Source organism: Cetorhinus maximus, chromosome 5, assembly GCF_964194155.1.
Source record: "Cetorhinus maximus chromosome 5, sCetMax3.hap1.1, whole genome shotgun sequence".
NCBI classification, from domain to species: Eukaryota; Metazoa; Chordata; class Chondrichthyes; order Lamniformes; family Cetorhinidae; genus Cetorhinus; species Cetorhinus maximus.
The window spans coordinates 104857167-104881815 of record NC_135883.1 but is presented as its reverse complement, the minus strand read 5'-3'; the positions used below and the strand labels follow the sequence as shown (position 1 = coordinate 104881815).

The 24649-nt window shown below is 41.5% G+C and overlaps 1 protein-coding gene across 2 annotated transcripts in view; it reads right to left on the bottom strand.

Moving 5' to 3' along the window:
* Positions 1–660: 660 nt before the first annotated feature.
* The window catches only part of LOC144680836 (glycoprotein endo-alpha-1,2-mannosidase-like), a 49428-nt gene continuing 25439 nt past the window's right edge, over positions 661–24649 (bottom strand). For both annotated transcript variants that reach the window (XM_078542277.1, XM_078542278.1), the window contains 2 exons: positions 18153–18226; positions 661–6186 (listed from right to left, as the gene is read on the bottom strand). In XM_078542277.1, coding sequence (XP_078398403.1) covers positions 5550–6186; positions 18153–18226 — 711 coding nt within the window. In that variant the 3' untranslated portion in view covers positions 661–5549. The remainder of the gene's footprint in view (positions 6187–18152; positions 18227–24649) is intronic.

The window sequence follows — 24649 nt, the reverse complement described above, 5'->3', positions numbered from 1 at the left end:
ATTATATCGACCTCCATGGGGATCATAAAAGGAAAAAATGCAAACTTCCTTTTCACATTTTTCATGGCAGAAGCAGTGAATTAGACATACTAAACATTATTGTAATTCATTTTCAGTCACCATTACAATTCACTTTCCTTACTGCTTTTCCAATGGACCTTACCTGTGACCCTAAACCCTTACTGTCATAAGTTCAACATCTCTTGTGCTTGTTCCAAAGTCTTTGTTCCTCAGTATAAGTGCAATACCCAAAGATATGTTGAATGTGTAATTCAATCCCGCACACAATACAAGTTTTTCCTGAACTTCCAAAAAAAAAATCACTACACACCTGAGTGTTTTATATAATAGTTAAATGCCGATGTTAAAACTCAGTTGAAACTGTGATAAAATTGTCCTTCTAATTTTAGTAGATTCCAAAGTGGTTGTACTGTTCAGCTAAAACGTTGTAAACAATTCATTTTGTATCAGTATGTATCATAAGAAAAATTGGTAAAACTTACTGAGATTAAGATATTATAAACTGCAGGAATAAAGCTGAAACTGAAAATCTCCTGTGAATATTAATCATCAAGTTGTATGTACCACTTCACAATACTAGGTAATATACAAAATAACAAGTTCTTAAATAACAGGGAAACAATATCAGAAAGCTCAAAATACAGTGGTATGGATTTTTATTTTGTTGAAGTTTAGAGGGTTCATGCATTATAAACAAAGTAGAATCTTTATTTTGCAACTTGTCAGTTGAGTCTCACTCAATACAAGTAGCTTATCAGTCACAAGCAAGTGTGCTCACATAATTGGGCCTTCTAATATAATTAAAAATGTAATGTTAAATTTGACAGAGATTAACTACCCTCTGAAAACTTGATGGAATGATAAAACAACCTTTGCTTCAGAGTCAGGTCCCTTTGGTTCAAGTAATTCTTCACTGATGTTTACCTGACTTGATACTGGAATTCTCTTCACTTTCATCTTTATTGAAAATAACTGAAGTTAAACCCCTGACCAACGTTTAACCAAATGTCAGACAGTGCTGTAGCCAATATCCACCTCAACCTCATTGTAAAGAAATGTGGTTTTATCCAGGAATATTGAAAATGCAAATTCATGAAAGCCTCAGATAATGCTGCAGAGATTAGCCACATGTATTTACAGACAGTAGTTTATGAAGTTATTTGGGTATGCTGATACTGAAGTATAATTATTCTGTTCCCCTTCCACACTGTTGAAACTTTAGATAGTATTTCCACACACTACACTTTAAATAGATTTAAGCCCAAATATGGTTGTCATTCTTAAAACAATTATGAAAAAATATATATCTTTTAATACTAATTGGAACTCAAAGTAACATGGTTATGCAAAATTAAGCATATTGTAGTAACCATGATGTACAAGATATAGTCCAAAATTAAACAAAAGTTATGCAAAGTGTGGATTTGTTTGAGATTCTTTTCAAAAATGAAAATTATACAAAAATTATCAGAATTAAAAATGCAACCTCTGCTTTTACTGAGCCGATGTTAAAATTCAACATCATAAGCTGAACTCAAATTACAAATGGTCATTGTATGTTGTTTTTTAATTGGTAGACTATATTTCTTACAATTTTTGTTCTCCATTTTCAGCTTTTGCACACTGTTGACTGTAAAAGAAAAATGCTGCAATTTAATTTCTAATTTATATATTGAAAACTAAAGCTTAGAAGAGATATTTTAAATTGAAGAGGCTGGTCTAATTTATAACACCGTACTACTAACAGTCCTGTCTGTTTTTGTATTCATTTTGGATTACTCCAGTGCTTTGCTACATGGTTATGGTTTTCACCATATTCATCAAACATTCTACAAAAAAACAGCCATTAGTGCTATTCAGGAATACAATGCCATTTGGCTTCCCAGTGCACATTTTTTTGGTCAGGATATGCAAGTGGTTAAAGCAGTATACACTGACTGAACAAATACACAAACTAAAGAATGTTTATGGTCAACACACATAAGTATTACAACTGCATAAATTCTAAAGGATAAAGTAGGGTGCTACCAGGCACAAATGATTCAATTCAGGATCAGTTTTGCTATTTGAGGAATATAAACAGCTCACTCCTGATGGCTCAGTGTTAAATACACCACAGTTTGGTACTGACTGAAGGAAAAAAAGGCCCAAAGATGCATACCATATTGGTCTGTACTGAGTTAGCTGATTTTAGGCATGGTATTGATGGGATCAGCACAACCAGCCTGAGTTTCTCCAAACATGCAAGAGTTTTGGAAGTCAAAATTTCAAGACAGTTCTTTCCCCTTCAATCATCCCCCCTCACCCAAAAAATAAACACATGCACACAAAACACAGAAACTTGGTCTACAATTACATCTGTTCAAAAAGATATAAAAGCTGCACAAAGGGCTATTTTAATGAGTACACACTGCTGGCATGGATGCTCATCCTCACCTGAAATGTCAGCACATGTCCTTCAGCATATGCACAATTTTGTTTTTAAATTAATTCTCAGAATGTGATCATAGCTGGCAAACAGCATTTATTGCACATTTCCAGTTTCCCTGAGGAGATAGTGGACCTCCTTCTTGAACCTGAGACATGTGACAGTTTGATAAAATCGACTGGCTTGCTGGGCCACTTCAGGACGCAGTTAGTTATAAGCCAACCACGCTTTAGTGGAACTGGAGTCACACGTAGGCGAGGCTGGATAAGGATGTCAAGTTTCCTTCCCTAAAGAACATGTGTGAACCAACTGGGTTTTTACTATAATCAACTGATTCATAATCAGTTTTACTGATACCAGCAGTTGTTATTTTTCGTATTTAAACTAATTTTAAACTCAAACTGCCATGGTGAGGCATGAACTCTATGGATCATACATATAGGCCTTTGGATTACTAATCCAGCACATACATAATGGTTATGACATTACAGTTAATACACTGCCGTGTTTAGGTAAGGGTGCCAACTGATAGTGTGAACCAATGGAATTAACCCTCAAGGTAGTAGCCAGAAACTGTAAATCATTTTAACAATTACTGACTTCCACTTTTTCTATATCATATTTGGAATCAATTAACCTGAACCCCAGGAGAAAGTTGGAAATATCTTGAAGTGATTTATTAAGCACAGGGAAAGATCTAAACAGGACTATATAGGGCCCAGCCACCCCGGAGAAAGCTAAAAATCAAAATCAAGTTACTAACAGTAGGGGAAAAAAATTCAAAAAGCATAACAGTATTACTACAATATCAGTCTGATGGTTCATATTCCTCAATAAAAATCATAAAATGCTGGATGCCTTCTCCAAAATTAGATCAGTTTCTGCGACTTTAAAGATTTAAATCTTAAATGTACTGATCATCAAAAGAAAATGGTTCATTACATTTGCAGTCTACTTAACATGATTTCCAAATGAAACTAGTAAAGAAAAAAAACTGGTCTGGTCCTCTCTCATACAATTGAAGTCTTGTCAATTGGGACACATGGCAGGAGTGTAATTCCAAATGTATCTTCAGAGACAAACTTACTGGTGCATATTCAAAACATGAAATTATTGGAAAATAATGGAAAAGCTCAGCAGGCCTGGCAGCATCGGTGAAGTGAGAAACAGAGTTAACATTTCAAGTCCATATGAAGAAGTCATGCGGACTCGAAACATTCTCTCTGTTTCTCTCTCCACAGATGCCGCCAGAACTGAGAGTTTTTCCAACATTTTATGTTTTTATTTCAGATTTCCAGCATCCACATTATTTTGCTTTCATTCAAATGTGAGCGTTGAGCATGCTCTAAGAAAAAGGTTCCCACTAACTAATGGACCATCTCAGCTCATGCACCATTATGGCATCCTATTACCAACTGAATTTCATTTAAAATTGGGAAGCAAATCACAAATCAATAGTCCTAACAGCTCAAGTGTTATAGTGTCATTGGCAAGTAATTGGTCCATAAGATATGTTTTTGGAACCTTCACTGTGGTTATTATGGGATCATGCAGGGCTAGTCATGAGCAAGTACAGTTGTTCCATTTCAACAGACTCCAAAATTAAAAATTCTGAGAAGCCATTACCCATTCAAGTCACTGAACAAAAAGACATCCTCAAATGTTGAGTTTACAATCTGACAGCCATTCACTATTTAGTCGACAATTAAAGAAATCCACAGGTGCAGTAACAGGTATAAAAACAAGAAATAATTCAAGTGTTAAAGTATGGAATACAGATTTAGCAAATCTATCAATTAAAATGTTATACTATATATACATAAGGTCAAGAAAATGTAAATAATAGCAATTGAGCATGATACTTTCTTAATCTTGAAAAAGGACAAGAAACGTGAAGACAATTGCAGGCTTGTGTGCGGATGCCATTGCCTAAGGAAAAGATTTTCCCTCCGGGGCTCCAAATCTCATCATCAGGCTCAAATGGGGGGTCTCGCACTGTGTGGGGAAACAATGCGAGTTTCTTTGTAGCAGCTAAGTAAGGGCCAGAGGGTGGGCTGGCCACCCAGTTAAGGATAGCAGCTCCTACAGCTAGAAAGTCAATCATGTGCCTTCCAACTTGAAAGCAGCAGAGTGTCATGGACTGGTGGCACAACATTCTGTGGCTGTCTGCATTCATCCCTTACTCCAGCGCAGGCTAAAAATCCAGCCCTAAGATGCATCTCCACCCCGCCCTTCATCTAAGCCTAACCTATTCTTGTGCACCATTGCACTGTGGATGCTGCAAAAACTCAAAACAAACTTTGTTAAATTATACAAACATTGCAATATAAACACTGCCATTCACAGGTTTCCTATTAATAAAAAGCAGATGGGAAGAAGTCGCCAAAGTTTATTTGACCCATCACCTACCTCCCAAAAAACACATCTCAGCATTCTCCAATATTAATTATACAACTGAAATCCCACAGACATTCAAATATATTCAGTGCTCTAACAGCAACCACCAATTAAAAAAATTAAGTTGATCAGTAGCAGCTACTGGTAGCTCAGTTGGTAAATTCACCATGATTCAACAATGGGCCATGCATAATGCAGGAGGATCCCAGTTTAGATATTTGAATTGTGCGGCGTTCCTCATGCTACAATTGTCCTCAGCACCTGTGGCTTTGTGAGGCAACCAATCAGCCAACGTTACTGTTCATCACCACACACACACACACAGGCATATGTGACGATAGAAATCGAGTTTATATAATACTCCCAATGGTTGAACTGACTTGCACACTCTCAAGTCAGGGCCACATATGAAAAATGGTAACTTGGACAAAAGAGGGCTACTAGCATCCATAAAAGTGTACCTAGCGCAAGTTTCAAAAGAAAAACAATCCAAAGTTTCACAAATGTCACAGTGTATAATGTCCTCTAACCCAATGCTGCAACTCATTTTGTAGCCAGTAATTTCACAGGGCTTAGTTTTAGTTGACTCAATTCTTCTAAAAACAAAAAATCTCCTCCTAGAGCCCTGCTTGCTAAAATAAATGTTTGTAATGTTTGATGCCATACCTCAAAATTATTCTATTTCCTATCTCAAGACTCAAAGTCACATCAGCCACTGTTCTTTCTCTTTGCGAAACTTTTCTGCCCATTTACGAGTAAGCTCTAGGTAGATATCTGGCTTATGAGGCAGATAGTCCAGATAAACTAGCTGGCTTGACTTCTTGGGCACAGCCTTTTCAATCTGAGTTCCTTCATGCCACTCATTAAAGGAAGTTATGGTGATTATTTCTGGACGCACCAGAAGGGCAGTACTTAAAGCAGTCTCATAATATTTCCCATTGACTCGGTTCCTAGTATTGTGGTTGTTCCAAGCCCTTATGCTAGTGTCTACGTAGCCTGGTCCTACACTTGGGATAAACATAAGGTTATTACTATCACAGAAATCTTTTATTGCTTGCCAGTTATGATGGGAAGAACCATGGGAGAATCCATTTGTTGCAAAGTATGTATACATCCCATCAAAACCAGCCTGAAGAATTTCATTTTTATGCTTTTCTTCTACAATTAGGGCAATGAACAGTGCATCATATTGAGTATTTCGAAGAGAGTGCGATCCAGATACAGAGAAAAGGTTAGCCCAAGACCCTGGGCTTATTAAGTATGAGTCATAAATGTAGAACATTGGAAGGTTTCTTCCTGCGCTGGTCTTGTACCTGTAAAATGCAGGATGGGATCCATATCTATAAAAGGGAAGAAACGAAAGAAAAAGATTGGTATTATTCACATGATTATATCATGGATACATGGCATAAAACTTCAGAAATATTTAATTCCAAAATTGTGGCCCATCACATGCTGTCAATTTGCGATATAAAGGCTAAATTTGATCACCAAACATTCAGAAACAAACTCTGATTCTGAAAATAACGAAGCAATAAGGCCATGGGATTAAAGAGACAATGGCAGTGTGGGTATGAAATAGGCTAAGGGACAGAAAACTGAAAGCAATGCTGACTCACTGTTTTTCCAGACTGGGGAGGGGGAAGTACATACTGGGGTCTGTATTGGAAGCACTGCTCTTTGGGTTATGCAAATGAGGGCATAAATTAAAAGTTTGCCAAGAACAGAAAATTGAAATGTAGTAACAGCGAGGAGAAGATAACAGGCTTCTGGATGACAGACAGATTGGGCAGACACACACCATGTGCACTATAATGCACGGAAGTGTGAACTTATTTTATTCATTCATGGGATGCGGGCTTCGCTGGCTGTGCCAGCATTTACTCCTCATCCCTTATTGCCCTCGAGGTGGTGATGGTGAGCTGCTTTCTTGACCGCTGCAGTCCATGTGGTGTAGGTACACTCTCAGTGCTGTTAGGAAGGGAGTTTCAGGATTTTGACCCAGTGACAGTGAAAGAGCAGTGATATATTTCCAAGTTAGGATGATGAGTGACTTGGAGGGGAACTCCCAGGTGGTGGTGTTCCCATCTATCTGCTGCCCTTGTCCTTCTAGATGGAAGGTGCTGTCGAAGGAGCCTTGGTGAATTCCTGCAGTGCATCTTGTAGATGCTACACACGGTTTCTACTGTGCGTCAGTGGTGGAGAGAATGAATGTTTGTGGATATGTTGCCAATCAAGTAGGCTGCTTTGTCCTGGACGGTGTCAAACTTCTTGAGTGTTGTGGGAACTGCACTCATCCAGGCAAGTGAGGAGTATTCCATCACACTCCTGACTTGTGCCTTGTAGGTGGTGGACAGGCTTTGGGGAGTCAGGAGGTGAGTCACTCATCGCATGATTCCTTGCCTCTGGCCTGTTCTTATAGCCACAGTCTTTACATGGCTAGTCCAGTTCAGTTTCTGGTCAATGGTAGCCCCCAGGATGATGACAGTGGGGGATTCAGTGATGGTAATGCTATGGAACGTCAAGGGGCGATGGTTCGATTCTCTCTTATTGGGGATGATCATTGCCTGACACTTGTGTGGCGCGAATCTTACTTACCACTTGTCAGCCTAAGCCTGGATATCATCCAGATCTTGCTGCACCTCGACATGGGCTAATGCATTTTAGTAAGAATGGGATGAGGTATTTCGGTGTGTACAAATTTTTGAAGGTGGCAGGACAAGTTGGGAAAGTTAGTAAAAAGCATGTGGGGTCCTCTGCCTTACGAAGAAATGCATAGTGTACAAAAGTAGTGAAGTTATGCTAAACCTTTATGAGTCACTGGTTAGAAACCAGCTGGAGTATTGTGGCCAAGTTACCTTTAGGAATGAGGTGGAGGCCTTGGAGAGGGTGCAGAGGAGGAGATTTACTAGAATGAAACCAAGCATTAGAGACTTTAGTTATGTGGATAGAGAAGCTGGGGTTGCACATTTCAGAGCAGAGAAGGTTAAAGAGGTATTTAGACGTGTTCAAATCAGAATAGCTTTGATAAGAGTAAATAAGGAGAAACTGCTTCCACTGGCAGAAGGGTCAGTACCCAGTACACTTAGATTTAAGGGGATTGGCAAAAGAACTGGAGGCAAGCTGATTTTCTTTTGTTGAAAAGACACAACAAGTGATTCTAATTTGGAATGCACTGCCTGAATCGATTGTGGAAGCAATGGGAATTTCATAACTACTTTGAGGGGGAAAAGTTGCAAGACTATGAGAAAAGGATTGGGGAATGGGACATATGACCATAGATAACATAGATGAACTGAATGGCCCCATTTTTTTCCCGTATCATTCTAAGGGGGTGGAGCATGGTAGGGGGAACAGACATAGCACCACAAGTTCACTAGCCAATTAAAAATTAGTTATGGAGGAAGTAAAATATGGTAGAAAAGAGAACAAAAGCCATGTGTATCATTCACAAACAAAAACACTGCTGAAAACGTGCATGTCTGCATAGAATGCTAGAGTAGGTTAGTGCTCAGTTTGAAAGCCTATTGCAGTTAAAATAGCTCACCAACACTAATTTTCCAGTTTCAATAATGAAGAATGGCTTGCTGAACCCACAGAAATATAATTGGGGGGTGGAAAAAAAAGTAAAATATGTCACATTTTAAATTATGCTACAAGTGTGTTTTTTAAAAAAAACTTTGCTCCCAAACTACCTAATATGCACCAATTCAGAAATTTTCTGATTGTGCAAGCTCACCTGAAAAGTTGGTTTCAAACAACGAGTGTTGCCTATTGCATGATAGTTATGGAAAGATGGTCTTTTCAAATAGCTGTCTGCTGAACTACCTTTAAAGCAACAGTTATTTTCTAACTTTACAATACTCTCCAATTGTCATAGATGGTTACGCAAGTACCTTGTGCGCCAAAATGTTATTTTATTCAATTTGAAAACAGTGAAATGGGGAGCATATTTTTATCTTAACCATTCTCATTGCTCAAAATCTATTTTACAATAGTTTCTAATTATTAAACATCAGTAAACAAGGAAGCTTAAACTTTGCAATAGAAAGATGAAAGTGAAGGTTGAAAGAAATACTTGCAGGACTTGTCTCATTATACAAAGCATCATCACAAATGGCATCCAAAACAAAACCAATTGGGATGTGGAACAAAAATGTTAACAGTACAAGGAATAAGTAGGAAAATTGAATTAGAGGAGACAGCTCTAGCTGTCCAGCTCTAGCACAGGTATCACTGGCTTCAAAAAAAAAGAAATAAAACAGGCACAAAACATGTCAAATCAAATGCTCATTCTGAAGATTTGATACTATATTGCATATTTGAACTTTAAAATTGTTCAAGGAAGTTAAATTGAACGCTTTGGTTAGAATTCATCATGAAAACTAGCAGTGCAACTGTTAGCATACTGGTACTTTCAGCTCAGTTCCTACCAGGCTTAAGACCGCAATACAAAATCATCTTTAATCTTGATAATGAAGAATAAAAATTGTGATAGTCTTTTCATTTGTTAAATTCAATAGCCTTTGAAGTGGGATTGCAGAAAATCAGGCATGCTGACTTCTGTGGTGAACAAGCAGGATCTTACAAAAATACAAAAACAGGGAGACAAGAAACAAAACAGCTGGTCCATTAAGCCTGTAACCACATGGTTAAGCCAACACCCATCTTTAAACCCATCCCACCCCATGTACCCTGCCTTTCCTACAGTCTCACAATCTGCTGGATCAGGCAGATCAACAAGGATAAAATATGCATCCCAATTTAGGGAAAATTCCTCGTCAATTCTGGCAGTTAATCAAGCAAGCTGTAGGAGACCATGGTGATTGGTGTCTTGCAACCTTGGGGAACTCAAATTAATAACAATTTTGTGCTATGCCCTTGCACCACTAGTACAACCTAATCACAAAATATCGTTGTCAGCTTCGCTTAATTGAGAGCGGTCTCACATCTGGATCAGAAAAATGTGGTTTCAATGGGGAGAATTTTCTTTGTTGGGCAGGCCGGTCAGGAGCGGGCGCGGAGCCGATTGTCGCCCGTGATCGGCTGCGCGCCATTTTATGTGGGTGGGCCAATTAAGGCCCGCCCAGCGTGATGCACACCTGGTAGCACTTAGCGCTACCTGCGTGGGGAGGAGGGAGAGTAGGGCCTGCGCTCTTTCGTGCATGCACGCAAACAGCGCAGAAATCTCCCTGAGGCACAGAGCTGCCTGGGGGAGATTGAGTTCAGTTTCAAAGTTTGAAAAAAAGACAGATTAAAATTATTCAGACATGTCCCCTCTGTCACATGACCTAGGACATGTTTACGAATTGTTAAATTTTTAAAAATTAATTTAATAAAACCTTCATGAAACCTCATCCCACCCATGGATGAGGTTTCATGAAAAACGCAAAGGCCGCTTGGGTTCTTGGCCTGCCCGCCAACCTTAAGGTTGGACGGGAAGCATGAAGAATTAGTTTAATTAGTTTATTAATGGCCTTTCCACATGCCCGCGGAACGGAAGATCGGAATGACGCGCGGTGATGTCGGGATGCATGCCCGACGTCACCATGCGTCATTTTACGTGTTTACAATTGTGGAGCAGAGAGTAGTCGTCAAAACATTAAACTATCACTAATACATGTTTATGGCAAGTTCTCTGATCCAGTTGAAAAAGAAAGTGCTGCCAGAATCTTGGGCACAAAATTTTATTTTTTTATTCATTTATTGGGTGTGGGCATCGCTGGCTGGGCCAGCGCTTACTACCCATCCCTAATTGCCCTTGAGAAGGTGGTGGTGAGCTGCCTTCTTAAACCATTGCAGTCCATGTGGTATAGGTACACCCACAGTTAGGGAGGGAGTTTCAGGATTTTGACCCAGCGACAGTGACGGAACAGTGATATATTTCCAAGTCAGGATGGTGAGTGGCTTGGAGGGGAACTTCCTGGTGGTGGCGTTTCCATGTGTCTACTGCCCTTGTCCTTCTAGAGCATAGAGGTTGCAGGTTTGGAAGATGCTGTTGAAGAAGCTTTGGTGAGTTGCGGCAATGCATCTTGTACAGGGTGCACACTGCTGCCACTGTGCATCGGTGGTGGAGGGAGTGGATGGGGTGCAAAACCAAGCAGGCTGCTTTGTCCTGGGTGGTGTTGAACTTCTTGAATGTTGATGGAGCTGCACTAAACAGGCAAGTAGGAGTATTCCATCACACTCCTCACTTGTGCCTTGTAGATGGTGGTCAGGCTTTGGAGAGTCAGGATGAGAGTCACTCGCCGCAGAATACCTAGCCTTTGACCTGCTTTTGTAGCTACAGTATTTATGTGGTTGGTCCAGTTCCATTTCTTGTCAATGGTAACCCCCAGGATATTTATAGTGGGGGATTCAGTGATGGTAATGCCTTTGAATGTCAAGGGGCGATGGTTAGATTCTCTCTTGTTGGAGATGGTCATTGCCTGGGACTTGTGCGGCATAAATGTTACTTGCCACTTATCAGCCCAAGCCTGAATGTTGTCCAGGTCTTGTTGCATACTGGCCCGACTGCCTCAGTATCTGAGGAGTCACGAATAGTGTAGAACATGGTGCATCAGTGAACATCCCCATTCTGGACCTTATGATGGAGGGAAGGTCATTGATGAAACAGCTGAAAATGGTTGGACCTAGGACACTACCCTGTGGGATTCCTGCAGTGATCTCCAGGAACTGAGATGATTGACTCCAACAATCATGACCATCTTCCCTTGTGCTATGTATGACTCCAACTCATGGAGAGATTCCAACACCCCCCCCGCCCCCATTCCCATTTATTTAGGGCTCCTTGATTCCATACATGGTTAAATGCAGACTTGATGTCAAGGGCAGTCACACACACCTCTGGAGTTCAGCTCTTTACTCCATGTTTGGATCAAGGCTGTAATGAGGTTAGGAGCCAATTGGCCCTGGTGGAATCCAAACTGAGCATTAGTGAGAAGATTGTTTCTGAGGAAGTGCAGCTTGACAGTACTGTCGACGACCACCCCCCCCACCCATCACTTTGCTGAATATCAAGAGTAGACTGATGGGGTGGAATTGGCCAGGTTGGATTTGTGTTGCTTTTTATGGACACAACATACCTGGGCAACTCTCCACATTTCAGGGTAAATGCCAGTGTTGTAGTTGGGCTAGAGCAGCATGGCTAAGGGTGAAGCTACTACTGGAGCACAAGTCTTCAGTACTATAGCTGGAATGTTGTTACAGCCTTTGTAGTATCCCAGTGTCTTCAGCCACTTCTTGATATCACGTGGAGTGAATCAAATTGGCTGAAGACTGGCATCTGTGATGTGGAGGCCTCAGGAGTCCGAGATGGATCATGCACTTGGCACTTCTGACTGAAGATTGTTGCAAATGCTTCAGTCTTGTCTTTTGAGCTATGTGCTGAGCTCCCCAATCATTGAGGATGCGGATATTTGTTGAACTGACTCCTGTGAGTTGTTTAATTGTCCACCACCATTCATGACTGGATGCGGCAGGACTGCAGAGCTTAGATATGATCTGTTGGTTGTGGGATCACTTAGTTCTGTCTATTGTATGCTGTTTGGCATGGAAATAGTCCTGCATTGTCACTTCACCAGGTTGACACCTCATTTTAAGTTATGCCTGGTGCTGCTCCTGGCATGCCATCCTTCCCTCTTCATTGAACCAGGGCTGATCCCCTGGCTTGGTGGTAATGGTAGAGTGGGGGACATGCCAGACCATGAGGTTACAGATCGTGGTTGTATACAATTCTGCTGTTACTGCTGATGCTCCACAGCGCTTCATGGATGCCCAATTTTGAGTTGCTAGATTTGTCTGAAATCTATCCCATTAGCACAATAGTAGTGCCACACAACAAAATGGAGGGTATCCTCAATGTCAAGATGGGACTTCATCTCCACCCGGATTGTGAGGTAGTCATGCCTACTGACGGACAGATGCATCTGCGACAGGTAGGTTGGTGAGGACGTGGTCATTATATTTTCCCTCTTGTTGGTTCCCTCACCATCTTTCACAGGCCCAGTCCAGCAGCTACATATTTTAGGACTCAGCCAGCTCAGTCTGTAGTGGTGCTACTGAGTCACGCTTGATAATGAACATTGAAGTACCCCACCCAGAGTACATTCTGTGCCCTGGTCACCCTCAGTGCTTCCTCTAAGTGATGCTTAACGTGGAGGAGTACTGATTCAATAGTTGAGGGAGGGTGGTAGGTGGTTATCAGCAGAGGTTTCTTTGCCCATGTTTGACCTGATGCCATGAGACTTCATGGAGCCCAGAGTCAATGTTGAGAATTCCCAGGGCAACTCCCTCACGACTGTACACCACCATCTCTGCTGGGTCTGTTCTGTCGGTGGGACAGGGCATACCCAGGGATGGTGATGGTGTCTCGGACATTGGGCGGAATCATCAGTGCCCGCTGACATTGGGCATGAGCTGACATTATAGCAAGAAGGCCAAAAATCAATTTCATGATGTCCTGAAACCAATTTGCGATCGTCTGCTCAGCTTGTAGATTCCTGCCAGGACATTGCTCACATCGCGGACATTCGAGGAGCAGAAGGTGCTGGAACCCGATGCTATGGCACACTGGAGGAATGTCCTTGGCATGCTGGATGGATTCTCAAGGACCTGGCTCTGCTGTGAGGCAGCTCACGGAAGTTGGAAAGTCACTGTCGATGCTCACAGCCGATGATGGTCGAGGGGGCGGGAGAGGTAGGCCTAGGAGCGGCTGAGAGAGGAAGTAGTGTCGTGGGAAGCAGGTGAGGTGGGGGGGGGGGAATGAAGGCGTTGGGGGGAGGAGGGGGTGATATGGGAGCCAGGCTGCGGGGGAGGAAAAAGAGGGAGCCAGGCTGGGGGAAGGAGTCAGGAAGGAGGAGGGACTAAGTGGGGGCAGGAGTCCAGGTGAATGTGCAAGGGAGGGGTCTGATGGGTCCATGACTGCCGCCTGAGGGGAGTGAGCTGATGATGGGCATTGTTCAAAGGAATGCTAAGAATGACCAAGGACAGAGTGACATTGTAGGTTGGGAGGGTGAGGGTCCAATAATAGCAATAGACGGGATGGTGAGAGTGGTTGATGGGGACTTGGAGGCAGACACAGGTCCTGGGGGTTGGAAGGTGCTGGTCAGGGAGGTTAATGTGGATGGGGGTGCTATTTTTAGAATGGAAGGGAACGTGCACATTCACCAGGTCACCCCCAAAGGAAAAAAGGGTTATGGTTGGTAAGTCACGGAGGGGAGGTGGAAGGTGATGCCAGGCAGGTTGGGGGGGTGGGGGGGGGGGTGTCAATTATGATGGAGGGAAGAAAATGGGTGACAGAGAGGGTAAAGGACGGGGGAGCAAAACTAACACCAAAATTAGCACCATGCTGTCCAAATCGAAAGTGAAACGATACTCGTGGTGGGTGAGGTCAGGTGCTGCATGGGAGTGTGATCAGTAGGTGGGCGGAGGTGAAGGTCAGCCCTGCCAAGCAACTGAAAGCAAACTTCAGCAGGTAGCATAGGACATTCATAGGAGTATGATATGGGAAGGATCCGTGTGAGTGGGAGAGTCCTTGCAGGAGGCTCCAAAAGGCCCTGCCACACACACACTTCTCCCTCCAGATTCACTTGTGAGCCGGCAGCTCCTTCTGTGATGACAGAGGACAAGGTTGAGGGGCTCGCAGGCAAAGGGGACTGAGGGAGTGGACAGCCTCAGAGATTCCCGAGTGGATGACCCAGGGGTGTCCTGCTGCCACTCCTCCTCTCTTCGGGTGCCCAAGAGGCCCGTGCTGACTCCAAGGGAAAGGGGCACCTCGAGTTGCCACTGCAGGAACTCACCCATGGCTCCCACAATGGCATGCAGGTCTGCACGCACCTCCACGTTCTGGTGGTCCAGGGTCCCCACGGCATCTGCCATCCTCCCCATAAGACCTTCACACACGCACATGTGGGCACTGCTGCAGAGAGGTGGACGTAGACCTCTGACTCACGAGCCACTCTGTTAAGGGATTCCAACAGCCGTGTGATGTTCCCATGCCTTCTGCTGACTCTCCACAATGAGCTGGAAGGCCAAATCCAGAGGTCTGACTCTGACCTCACAGATACCTCTTCCCCAGCAGTCCTCAGAGTGCTGGGGAGCTTGGCTGAACCTACCTCCTCCTGCTGCGTGTGGTGACCGCCAGATTGTGAACCTGAGCCTGCTCTAGATCTAGGTCCCACTGAGATGTGTCTTTGCGCTGGCGGATGGTGTGGGTAAGCACTATGCTGGGTCTTATTTCCAGCTCTTCAATGAAGGTGGTGTCCTCTTGGCTGGAGGTGAGGACATGGATAGAGCTGAGGGACTAGCTGGCTGAGGGTGTCAGTCGCTTGGCAGAGCTCCCTGCGAACTGAAGTAGAGATAATTAGTGCATGGCAGCAGAGTCAAAAACAGGAGAGAGAGCACTCACAATTGCATTGAGAGGGGGAATGATGCGGTGCAGGATCCTCAGGTGGGTGTTCACCATAGATGTCACCGTCACCACAGGCAGGGTCCATGTCCTCACCAGTCAGCACATTGGCACGGTCCTCAAAACGAGTGAAGGGCCTAATATGGGCCACTCCACTCCCGGTCTGGGACCTCTCCCTGATGTGAGGAGGCTTCTCCTGCATGAAAACAGATGGAGGAAGTGTGAGCAGGACACATGGCGCTGCAGGGAGTGTTTGTGTGGCGAGCGCAGCCCTGGACGTGATGAGGACTCGAACTCGAGAGGATATGTCTGAGGAAGGTGTGAGGGCGTGAGAGAGAGTTAGTGGTGTTGTCCCTTGAGATGAGAGATCCCTGTGGACGTGTGACGGGTTTGAGAGTGAGATGGTTGAGAGTGATGAGAAGAGTTACCTTGATGGAACGGATGAGACCATTCATCCTGTAGCAGCACTGGGTGGCTGCCCTCTTTTGCAGGGCATGGGTGCTGACCACCTCCCATGCTGGATTGGTGACGCAGCTGCTCATCCTGCGGCCAGAGCAGGGTTAGAGATATCATGGTGGGCCTCCGCGGCGTTCAAAAGGCGCTCGAGGAACATGTCACTAAATCTGGGGGCTATAGTCCTTTTGCCTTTCAGGGCCATGTCTTTCATGCAGCAGTCTGGACTGGAAGCACTGAGGTGCGTGCATGGCTGGAGTTTAAATATGACACCCGGCGTGATGAAGCGGTGAGGTGATGGCGTGGAATGAAATGAGAGACCACCCGCCATCGAAACTGCATGTTTCCCAGGAATGCATAATTAATGTGCCAGGTTTGGAATGATACAGCATGACAGGCTGCCACTGCGACAGCCCCCACTACCGTACTCAGTGCAGATCTGGGACGATTCCAAGAGTGTGACCATGGAAGGCTGTTGCTTGACTGGTCTGTGAGGCAGCTCTCCCAATTTTGGCACAAGCCACCAGCTGTTAGTAAGGGAGCTTTGCAGGGTTGACAGGACTGGGTTTACCTTTGTCGTTTCCAGTGCCTGGGTCAATGCCTGGTATTCCGTCCGATTTTGTTCCTTTTTGTAGACTTTGTAGCAATTTGGTACAACCGAGCGGCTTGCTAGGCCAAATCAGAGGGCAGTTAAGAGTCAACCGTATTGCTGTGGGTCTGGACTCACATGTAGGCCAGACCAGGTAAGGACAGATTTCCTTCCTTAAAGGATATTAGAGAACCAGCTGGGTTTGTTTTTTTTTTACAACAATTGGCAATGGTTTCATGGTCACTATTATCTAGGTTAGCTTTTTAATTCCAGATGTATTAACCTGATTTCAATTCCACCAGCTGCCTTCAATCAATGGCATCAGCTGCCAAAAGAACCTTCTCTTAAATGCTAGAGGTGTCAGCTGTGGCTCAGTTCATAGCACCCTCGCCTTTGAATCAGAGGGTTGTGGGTTCATGTCCCACTCCCGGAAACCAAGAACTGTGATTGTACTAGATAGAGTTGCAATCTGTGACTGTTGATAACTCGAAAGAGTTTCTCTTAAATGCTAACACATTTGTGTCCTTTCTTAAATAAGGAATCAAAAACTGTGCACAGTACTCTGGATGTGGGCTTACTGAAGCCCTGTACAACTGTAGCAAAACATCCTTATTTTCATATTCTACTTCCCTTGCAATAAAGGACAACATTCCATTTGCTTTCCTAATAGCTTGCTGCTCCTAGGTGCTAACTTTACCTGATTCATGTGCCAAGGCACCAAGATCCCCCACTACCTCAGAGTTCTTAAACCTCTCTCCACTCAAGGCCACTCACTTAACCTATGTCCCTTTGCAGGCTCCTTATAGCCGGTTCACAACTTACTTCGTTACCTATCTTTGCATCATCGGCAAATTTAGCAATAAATTTTTCATAAGCTAATACACAATAAACCTTTGTCAATTAGTCATTTGGTAGTACAGAACTTGAGTATTGCTGAAAAAAAGACATGTTGAAGCCAAGTCATTGGGACAATTCGCAAGAACACCAAATATATAAAGGGAACCACAATTTATAACTTCATGAGAAGAGTGCTGACTGGGTGGCAAGTGGACTCTGATTGGTAGAGGCATTGCCATGGAGAATGCACCAGTTAACTGCCAAGCTTTGTTTAAATTCAAACCAGGCAAGTTGACTCTGATTAGTCAAGGCAATGACCTGGGGAATGAACCATAGAATAGCTGTCGCCTATTTTGTTCAGTTGAAACAGGCGCAATGTGTGTACATGTTCTGTCTGCAAAAGGGCCCAATGTATTAATATATGTAGCTTTAAGCATGTGTAAGTGAGCCACACTGCAAGCCCAACTGATAATCTTAAATTGGTTGTCAGTGTAATTCTTAGCACACTCAGGGTTGTTTACCAAACGTTGTCCAATTGCGGAATCACATTTTAAGTTAGACAGCGTTTTGAGTTTTAGTTGGGTATGTTCAGTACCTTGCCTGTTGCAGACAGCCGAAAGGACATGCTGTCTGATACTTTCCACCAGTCTTTGGGATGTACAGCCTACATACCTAGCAACACACTGGCACTGAAATTCATATATCACATTAGTCATTTGTGCAATGCACACAAATTGCTCTTACTTTTATACCTGGTAATCTTGTGAACTGTCCCAATGAGTGCAAGGCAAAAAGCTTCAACAATATGTGCCTTTTTCGGCAATAAAACAGTGTCAAGGGACCTTCAGGCTTTTGAGTGCAAATTAAAACAGAAAACTGTTAATATTTGATTTACTATGTTGTCATACCGCGTTCTAAAAAGACAATCATTATACACATTTTTAAAAGAGACAGATGAGTTACATGAAAAATTACAGCAATCACCAAGACTTTAAAAATGCTGATCGGGAAAAACTCACTTGTCAACGATGTACTTCAAATTACTGTACAAAGTGTTTTCTCTCCCTTCATATGGCTCAATGTGGAAGGTGACCTTTGAAAGTAAAAGATCACAACCATTAGAGGCCCAGTTAATTTTTATTTCAGTATAATTACACATCCACATCACAGTGCAGCAGTGTTCAACTCTACAGTGAAATTCTTAAATAACCCCCTTGGGTTAGAATGGTTTCTAACTTGCCTTGCAGCTTTTTGGATTGGTGTCATTCAATTCTAAAACACAATGATTACTCTTGGCAGTCTCATGAAGAATGATCAATGAATGTTGATGCTTAAAATGTGTAATTATACAAAAAATTGAATGATTGCAAAGGCACTTCGGAAACTGAATAAAATAGTCAAAAATAAATTTGATGCTATATATCAGGATCACTTAATGACAAACAAGTCCTATATTACATACTATGCAAGTTTTAATGGATATTTTTAATACCTATGCTACAATAAGACAAGACAGATTTATTATATTGTCCTGTTGGTTACAACACTGATCTAACTAAATTTCAACAGTCAAGTTCAAGAAGCAAAAGTGGGGAAAACAAGCAGAAAAAAAATCAGTAGAGACCATGACCCAAATCCTGTCAAGAAAGTTAGCATGATAAATATAAGATCCAGAATGCCTGCCAACATATAGCATTTGTAGGTGAGAAAGGAGTCCTTTTCCAAAACCTATTCATTGAAGGCCAGACAGACAAAGACTTGCATTTATATGGTATCATTCATGGTCACTGGACATCTCAAATACTCGACAGACAAAGTACTTTTGAAGTTCAGTCACCATTATATTGTAGGAAACGTGGCAGCAAATTTGCTGCCAGTAAGGTCCAACAAACAGCAAAGTGATAATGATCAGTTAAACTGTTTTCGTGATGTTTGCTGAGGGGTAAATACTGGTCAGCACATATGGACTCCCATGCTCTTTGGTAGTGCTACACGGGCCTCAGTTTAACAATTCATCCAAAAATCAGCAGCTCTGGCAGTGCAGCACTCCTACAGTACTGCACGGGGATATTTATTTTTATGTACTATTATCTGTTCCCACCCCGCCCATGTCAAACCACCATCTCCACTCTTCCGCACCACTATTATCATCTGCTTCCTCCCCCAGTCTCCCCCATACCCACACCACCCCCACAACCTCCTAACCCACCAGAATCCTGGCAGCAATTTCTCCCTATCTGCTGTCTTCTTTTACCACTTGGTAAAAGTTGCTCATCCTGGCCAGCTGATGCCTTCTTTTCAGTTTGTCCTTTACAAACAGTTATTGTCATTTCCCCTGATAGTATGCTCCGCACCTGTGTATTTGATATTGAAGATGTCTCCTGGGATTATTTGAAAGTATCAGGCAGCACACCAGCTTCATCCCATTTCAGATGTCTGTAGATTATCCGACAGCAAATGGTACTAATCACAAGCACTCTATTAGAGAACAATATCACCAATCTTGTATAGTGCAGGCTTCAAACATGTAACGTCCAACATGTACCAGGGATTTATAAACGTAGGTCCCCAGGTAGTGACTGGTGTAGGCAAAATACCTCAGGTATCAATGCACCTACATTCATTAATCTTCATAAACTCTTTGTTCTTTTGGAGCTTCCAAAGAGAAAAGCCCATTGCTAATGCAATTTAAATACAAGTTTAATAAAAAGGAAAATTTAAAAAAATAAACACTTCAAACTAACTAATGCATAAGCCAAATTTCAGAAAATAAAACCCCTAGCCTCAGTGGAAGCCACACATCTGTCTGTGAGAAGCCTACTTGACCAGGACAGGATCATTGTGTGCCCAGTTTATAAGGACAAACTGCATACTGTGGGTGAAGGTTACGCAAAAATCAGAAGGTTTAGTGTGGGACCTTTTTAAAGCAGAATTTAAATAGTTACACAAGGCCTAAGTGTGCTGCTTGCAGAATTATTTCCTACACAATGCTCCGTTCGAGCGAGATCTGGGCCAGTGTTAGCTTCCTTATAACCTTTGCGGTCTTCAGGATACATACCTCATTTAGACTATGGGAAAAATAATATTTTAAGTGAATATCAAAACACAAAAAATGAAGTTATATTGACAATTTGACAAAATGTGTTAATAAAATTGACATTTTGGATTTTGTACATAAAAATTTGTTGAAAAATCTGAGTCACAGCAATCTAGTTCAAACACCGTTTCTCAGAAATCTTAATAGGCCAAATACAGCACACTAAAAAAAACCTTACTTTCATCTTAAAAAATTATTAACCATGCCTGCAGTTTTATTAAAGGTTTAAATTGGTATACTTTCAAATAGGTCCAAACAGACAATTGCAAGCCTTAGGTGTATCCTCCAGGAATACAAGCTGAGATGCTATTCCGTAAAATTAATTTGTTTCAAGCACCACACTTATGCTCAGGATACATTAATCTGCTTTAGACTGTTTTTTGTACTGCAATGTTGTTCCACTGTTGTCCACTAGATGGAAGCAGTCACCAGTTTTTAATTAAAATTAATTTAAATCAATTCATTTGAAAATGGCTTCAAAGTTGCAGGACATAAAATCAAAATAATGGCTGTAAGATTAATAGCCAACAAAAGTCACTGGTATGCAGTTTAACTTCACTTTAAATAATAATAAAAATATGCTTTATGTTGCAAATGATTTTTTTTCTGATTTTTTTTCAACCTACATTTCTCAACAACCATTCCAGAAATGTATAATGGTAACTGAGGCACCTGTTTCAGTTTGTTAATAAACTGTTTTCAACATTTCATGAATGGGAAAATTGTATAATAAACACCAAAACAGAATTAGTTCTTTTGTCCACTTGGTTGGTATTCTGAAATGACTATGTTTATAAGCCAGAAATTCCAGGGAAAATTTGTTTAATAAGTCATAAATTAAAAAACCTTGCAGAAATTAAAACAAGGTTAATGACATGAAATTTACATGATTCCTGACAAATAGTTGATTGTATTTTCCACTTTGTATGTTTTGCAGATAGAGAGACTGTTGGTTTGAAAATAAGAAATTGATTCTAACTGATCTTTCTTCATCTATTCATTCCTTTTAAAATTGCGAGTTAATTCCATTAGAAGCTGGTCAAAATTTTCAGAGTTGCACAAAAAGACATCTGCACTCAAACCCAAGGTGGTTGCAATATCAGGAATAAAAGACCAAATGAAACTTCTCCAACATTACCCCAAGTCCATTCAAGACAAGGCAAAAGAATCATTATTAATGAAAGCTATTGATGATAGCAAGATGCATAGTGTTTTCCGTTCACCATAATCTCAAAATACCATCTCAGGAAATACATATTTTAATTAGTGAACTATCTTTCTTGATTAGCTGCATTAACATCAATTTGTGTTAATATTTTCAGCCGAGCAACTGGAATTTAGGTTGAGTGTCTCCTTCTCCTAGAGTCTCTGTCACAGGAATGCATAGTTTGTAGAGTGTAATGAAATATTTCCTCAAATGCCTGCCATTGCATCTCCACTAACCTATCCTTTAACCTAACTTCCCAGACCAATTTAGCCATCTCTGTCTTCATAGCCTCAATCACCTTTATTTAAGTTTAAAATATTAGCCCTAGACCCACTCTTCTTTCCCCCAAACTGAATGTGAAATTCAACCATGTTATGATCACTGCTACCTAGGGCACTTTTACTATGAGGCCATGAATTAATCCTGGCTCATTGTACATCGCCAGGTCTAGAATAGGAACATAAAAGGAGTAGGCTATTCAGCCCATCGATCTTGTTCTACCATTCAAAATAATCATGGCTGATCATCCACTTCAATGTGTTTTTCCCATACTATCACCATATCCCTTTACATCATTGATAGGTTTCTAAATGCCAATCTCTGGTAGTCTCTCTGGTTGGCTCTAGAACTTGTTGCTTCAAGAAACTGCCCCGAAAACACTATGAACTAATTTTATAGGCTACCTTTACCAATCTGATTCATTCAATCTATATGTAGATTAAAATCATCCATGATTTTAATTTTACTTTTCTTATAAGCCCCCATTATTTCTCATCCTATAGCGTAGATACTATTAGTTTATTGTAAACGACTCCCACAGTGACTTCTTACCTTTGCTATTTCTTATCTCTACCCAAACTGATTCTATATCTTGAACTTAAGAGCCAAGGCCATCTCTCACTATTGTACTTTAGCCTTCACTGAGTCACCCCCCTGTTGGTAGTTTTTAAAACAATTTTAGTGTGACTTGACCATTTTGTAGTCTGAATCAATACATTATTTAATATAGTAAACTAGCCTGGTCAGAAGCCATTTTGAACTAATCCAGGAGACATTTTAATATTAACCAGTTACTGCATCATTGGAAATGAGCCAGGAATGATAAGTAATTAATCAATAGATATATTTGTAAAGGCTGATAATATTAATTGTTACAGAAAGTCTGTAATGTTTTATGTTTTATAACACAACTAATACATGATTTTAATTTCAAATATACTAATTTTACATTATGAGAAATGTAAAATAATGATTCTTAAGCCAATCTGGAAAGATAAGGTGTGCTAAGCCGAAGCCTTCATGACCTTGGGGAGTTATATTAAAATGGATAAAGAATGTGATATTATTCCAGTATTATATAAAAATCAGATTCTGAAACATATCGAGTGGCCACAGTGTATTATCATATGGGGAAATGCTTACGTGTTAGGAACCAATTATAAATTAGCAGACAGTTAAGTTAACCGTTTATTGTTTAATAGTTAGGCTAATTCGAGATAAGACAATGAGTTGAGGGTATAAAGTGAAGGTTTGGAGAAGCCATTTTGTTAGCATGTTATCCACGTGCCGTGTCCTACAGACCAGAGGGTTATCACTCCACGCCTTTGGCCTGATCAAGCGAGGAAGCCATGAGAAGTCTGTTTAGTTGTTAAGCTTTTTCCTCTTACTATTAATTGAAGCTTAGTCTTCTATCTTGTTACCTTTCTATCTTTTAATTGTCAATAAATCTTATGAATTTACCATCTGAAGTGCTTAGTCTTGCCTGATGGTCAAGTCTAGTGTGAACCAAATGATCTATTAGATAATTCACAATTGGGGATTTATTGCAAATGAGTTGTACCCCATAAATTATCAGCAACAGTGGTGACCACGGCCTGCAGGACAAGACTAAAGGCTGAACCTCCAGTTGGTAACAGTTAAAAAGTTAAAATTAACAAAGTGAACAGCTGCATGTTAAAAAAAGTTTACTCACAATTACAGACGTTAAGATGAAGCGTTACATCTCCTCCCAGTACAACGTGAAGATGGATCAGGGATCCAGTGATGAGCTTGAGTTATTGCAGTGAGAATATTTGTTAATGGGTAACAGTGTCCGATTTCATTGTGTTATCGCTTTTGAAGATAAAATCGATATTAAAACGTGGAGGAAGGTGAAAGCTCTGGATCTCCTGGCATAGTGTACACTATTGTAGTACCAAGGGTGACGAGATCACACAGAGTAAAGATTAAAGAATCTTTGAGTTAGAATAGTTGTTAGCTAAAGTAAAGGAGATCCATTTAAAATTAGAAAATATTAAGAAACAAAATGAACAGAATTTAAATGCATCTAAACTCCTGGTTAGTGACTTGGAACGAGATCCTGACCATACTACATTTTTATTGGGCCAGCAAGGTTATATTAGTGCCTCTGCTAATTTAGCAACTGCTGATACAAAGGAATGTAAACAAAAACTCGTTCGAGCTGAGCAAGGGGTTGAATCTTAAATCAGAACTACAAGATGCGAGGGGTGCTCCTGGCGAGTGTTTGATGGAAATGCAGAATGGGAGAGACCACTCTGTCAATTAAAGATATATATGAGTTAGAAGGAAGGTTGGAAAAACAAGGTGCTTTTGTTGCTGCGATTAGTCAGGGAAATCCACTTCCAGGTTTTTCATCAGAACCTGAGGCGTGTGTGTCAGATTGGCTGGAGCAAGACCCGCCGCCACCAGTTGAAATGACTCGGATCGAAAGGGAAATGTTTGAAAACACAGGTTTCCCTTGTCCCACCAGCACCTCCTACCACTTCTATCCCCCCACCCCCTCCCCACCCCCCAGCCTTATACTCTTTACACCCCTTAGAGCAATCAGAGGAAAAAGCTGTTGCTGTAGTGATAGAATAACTGTCAGAGAACAGAATGGTCAAACAGCGACTGAGGAGGAGCAGTCTGCCCCTCTATCTCTCTCACACTGAAATACAAGCCTGTATTAAAGAATTTATATGAACATATGAAATTTATATGAACACTCAGCATGTACCCCCTGGGACTGTAGCAGGACGAAAGATCTAGTCCAACTTTAAAAGCATATTCTTAAGGCAGTCACATCCTAAAGCCCGAAGTGCCTTGGCCGACTGGCCTCTGTTGTCAGGTTGAAACTAATGCAGTTGAAGCCCTGGTGTCCGTACGAGAATCTTTAAAGAACAGCCTAAAAAGGAGCAAAAACAGCAGCCTAA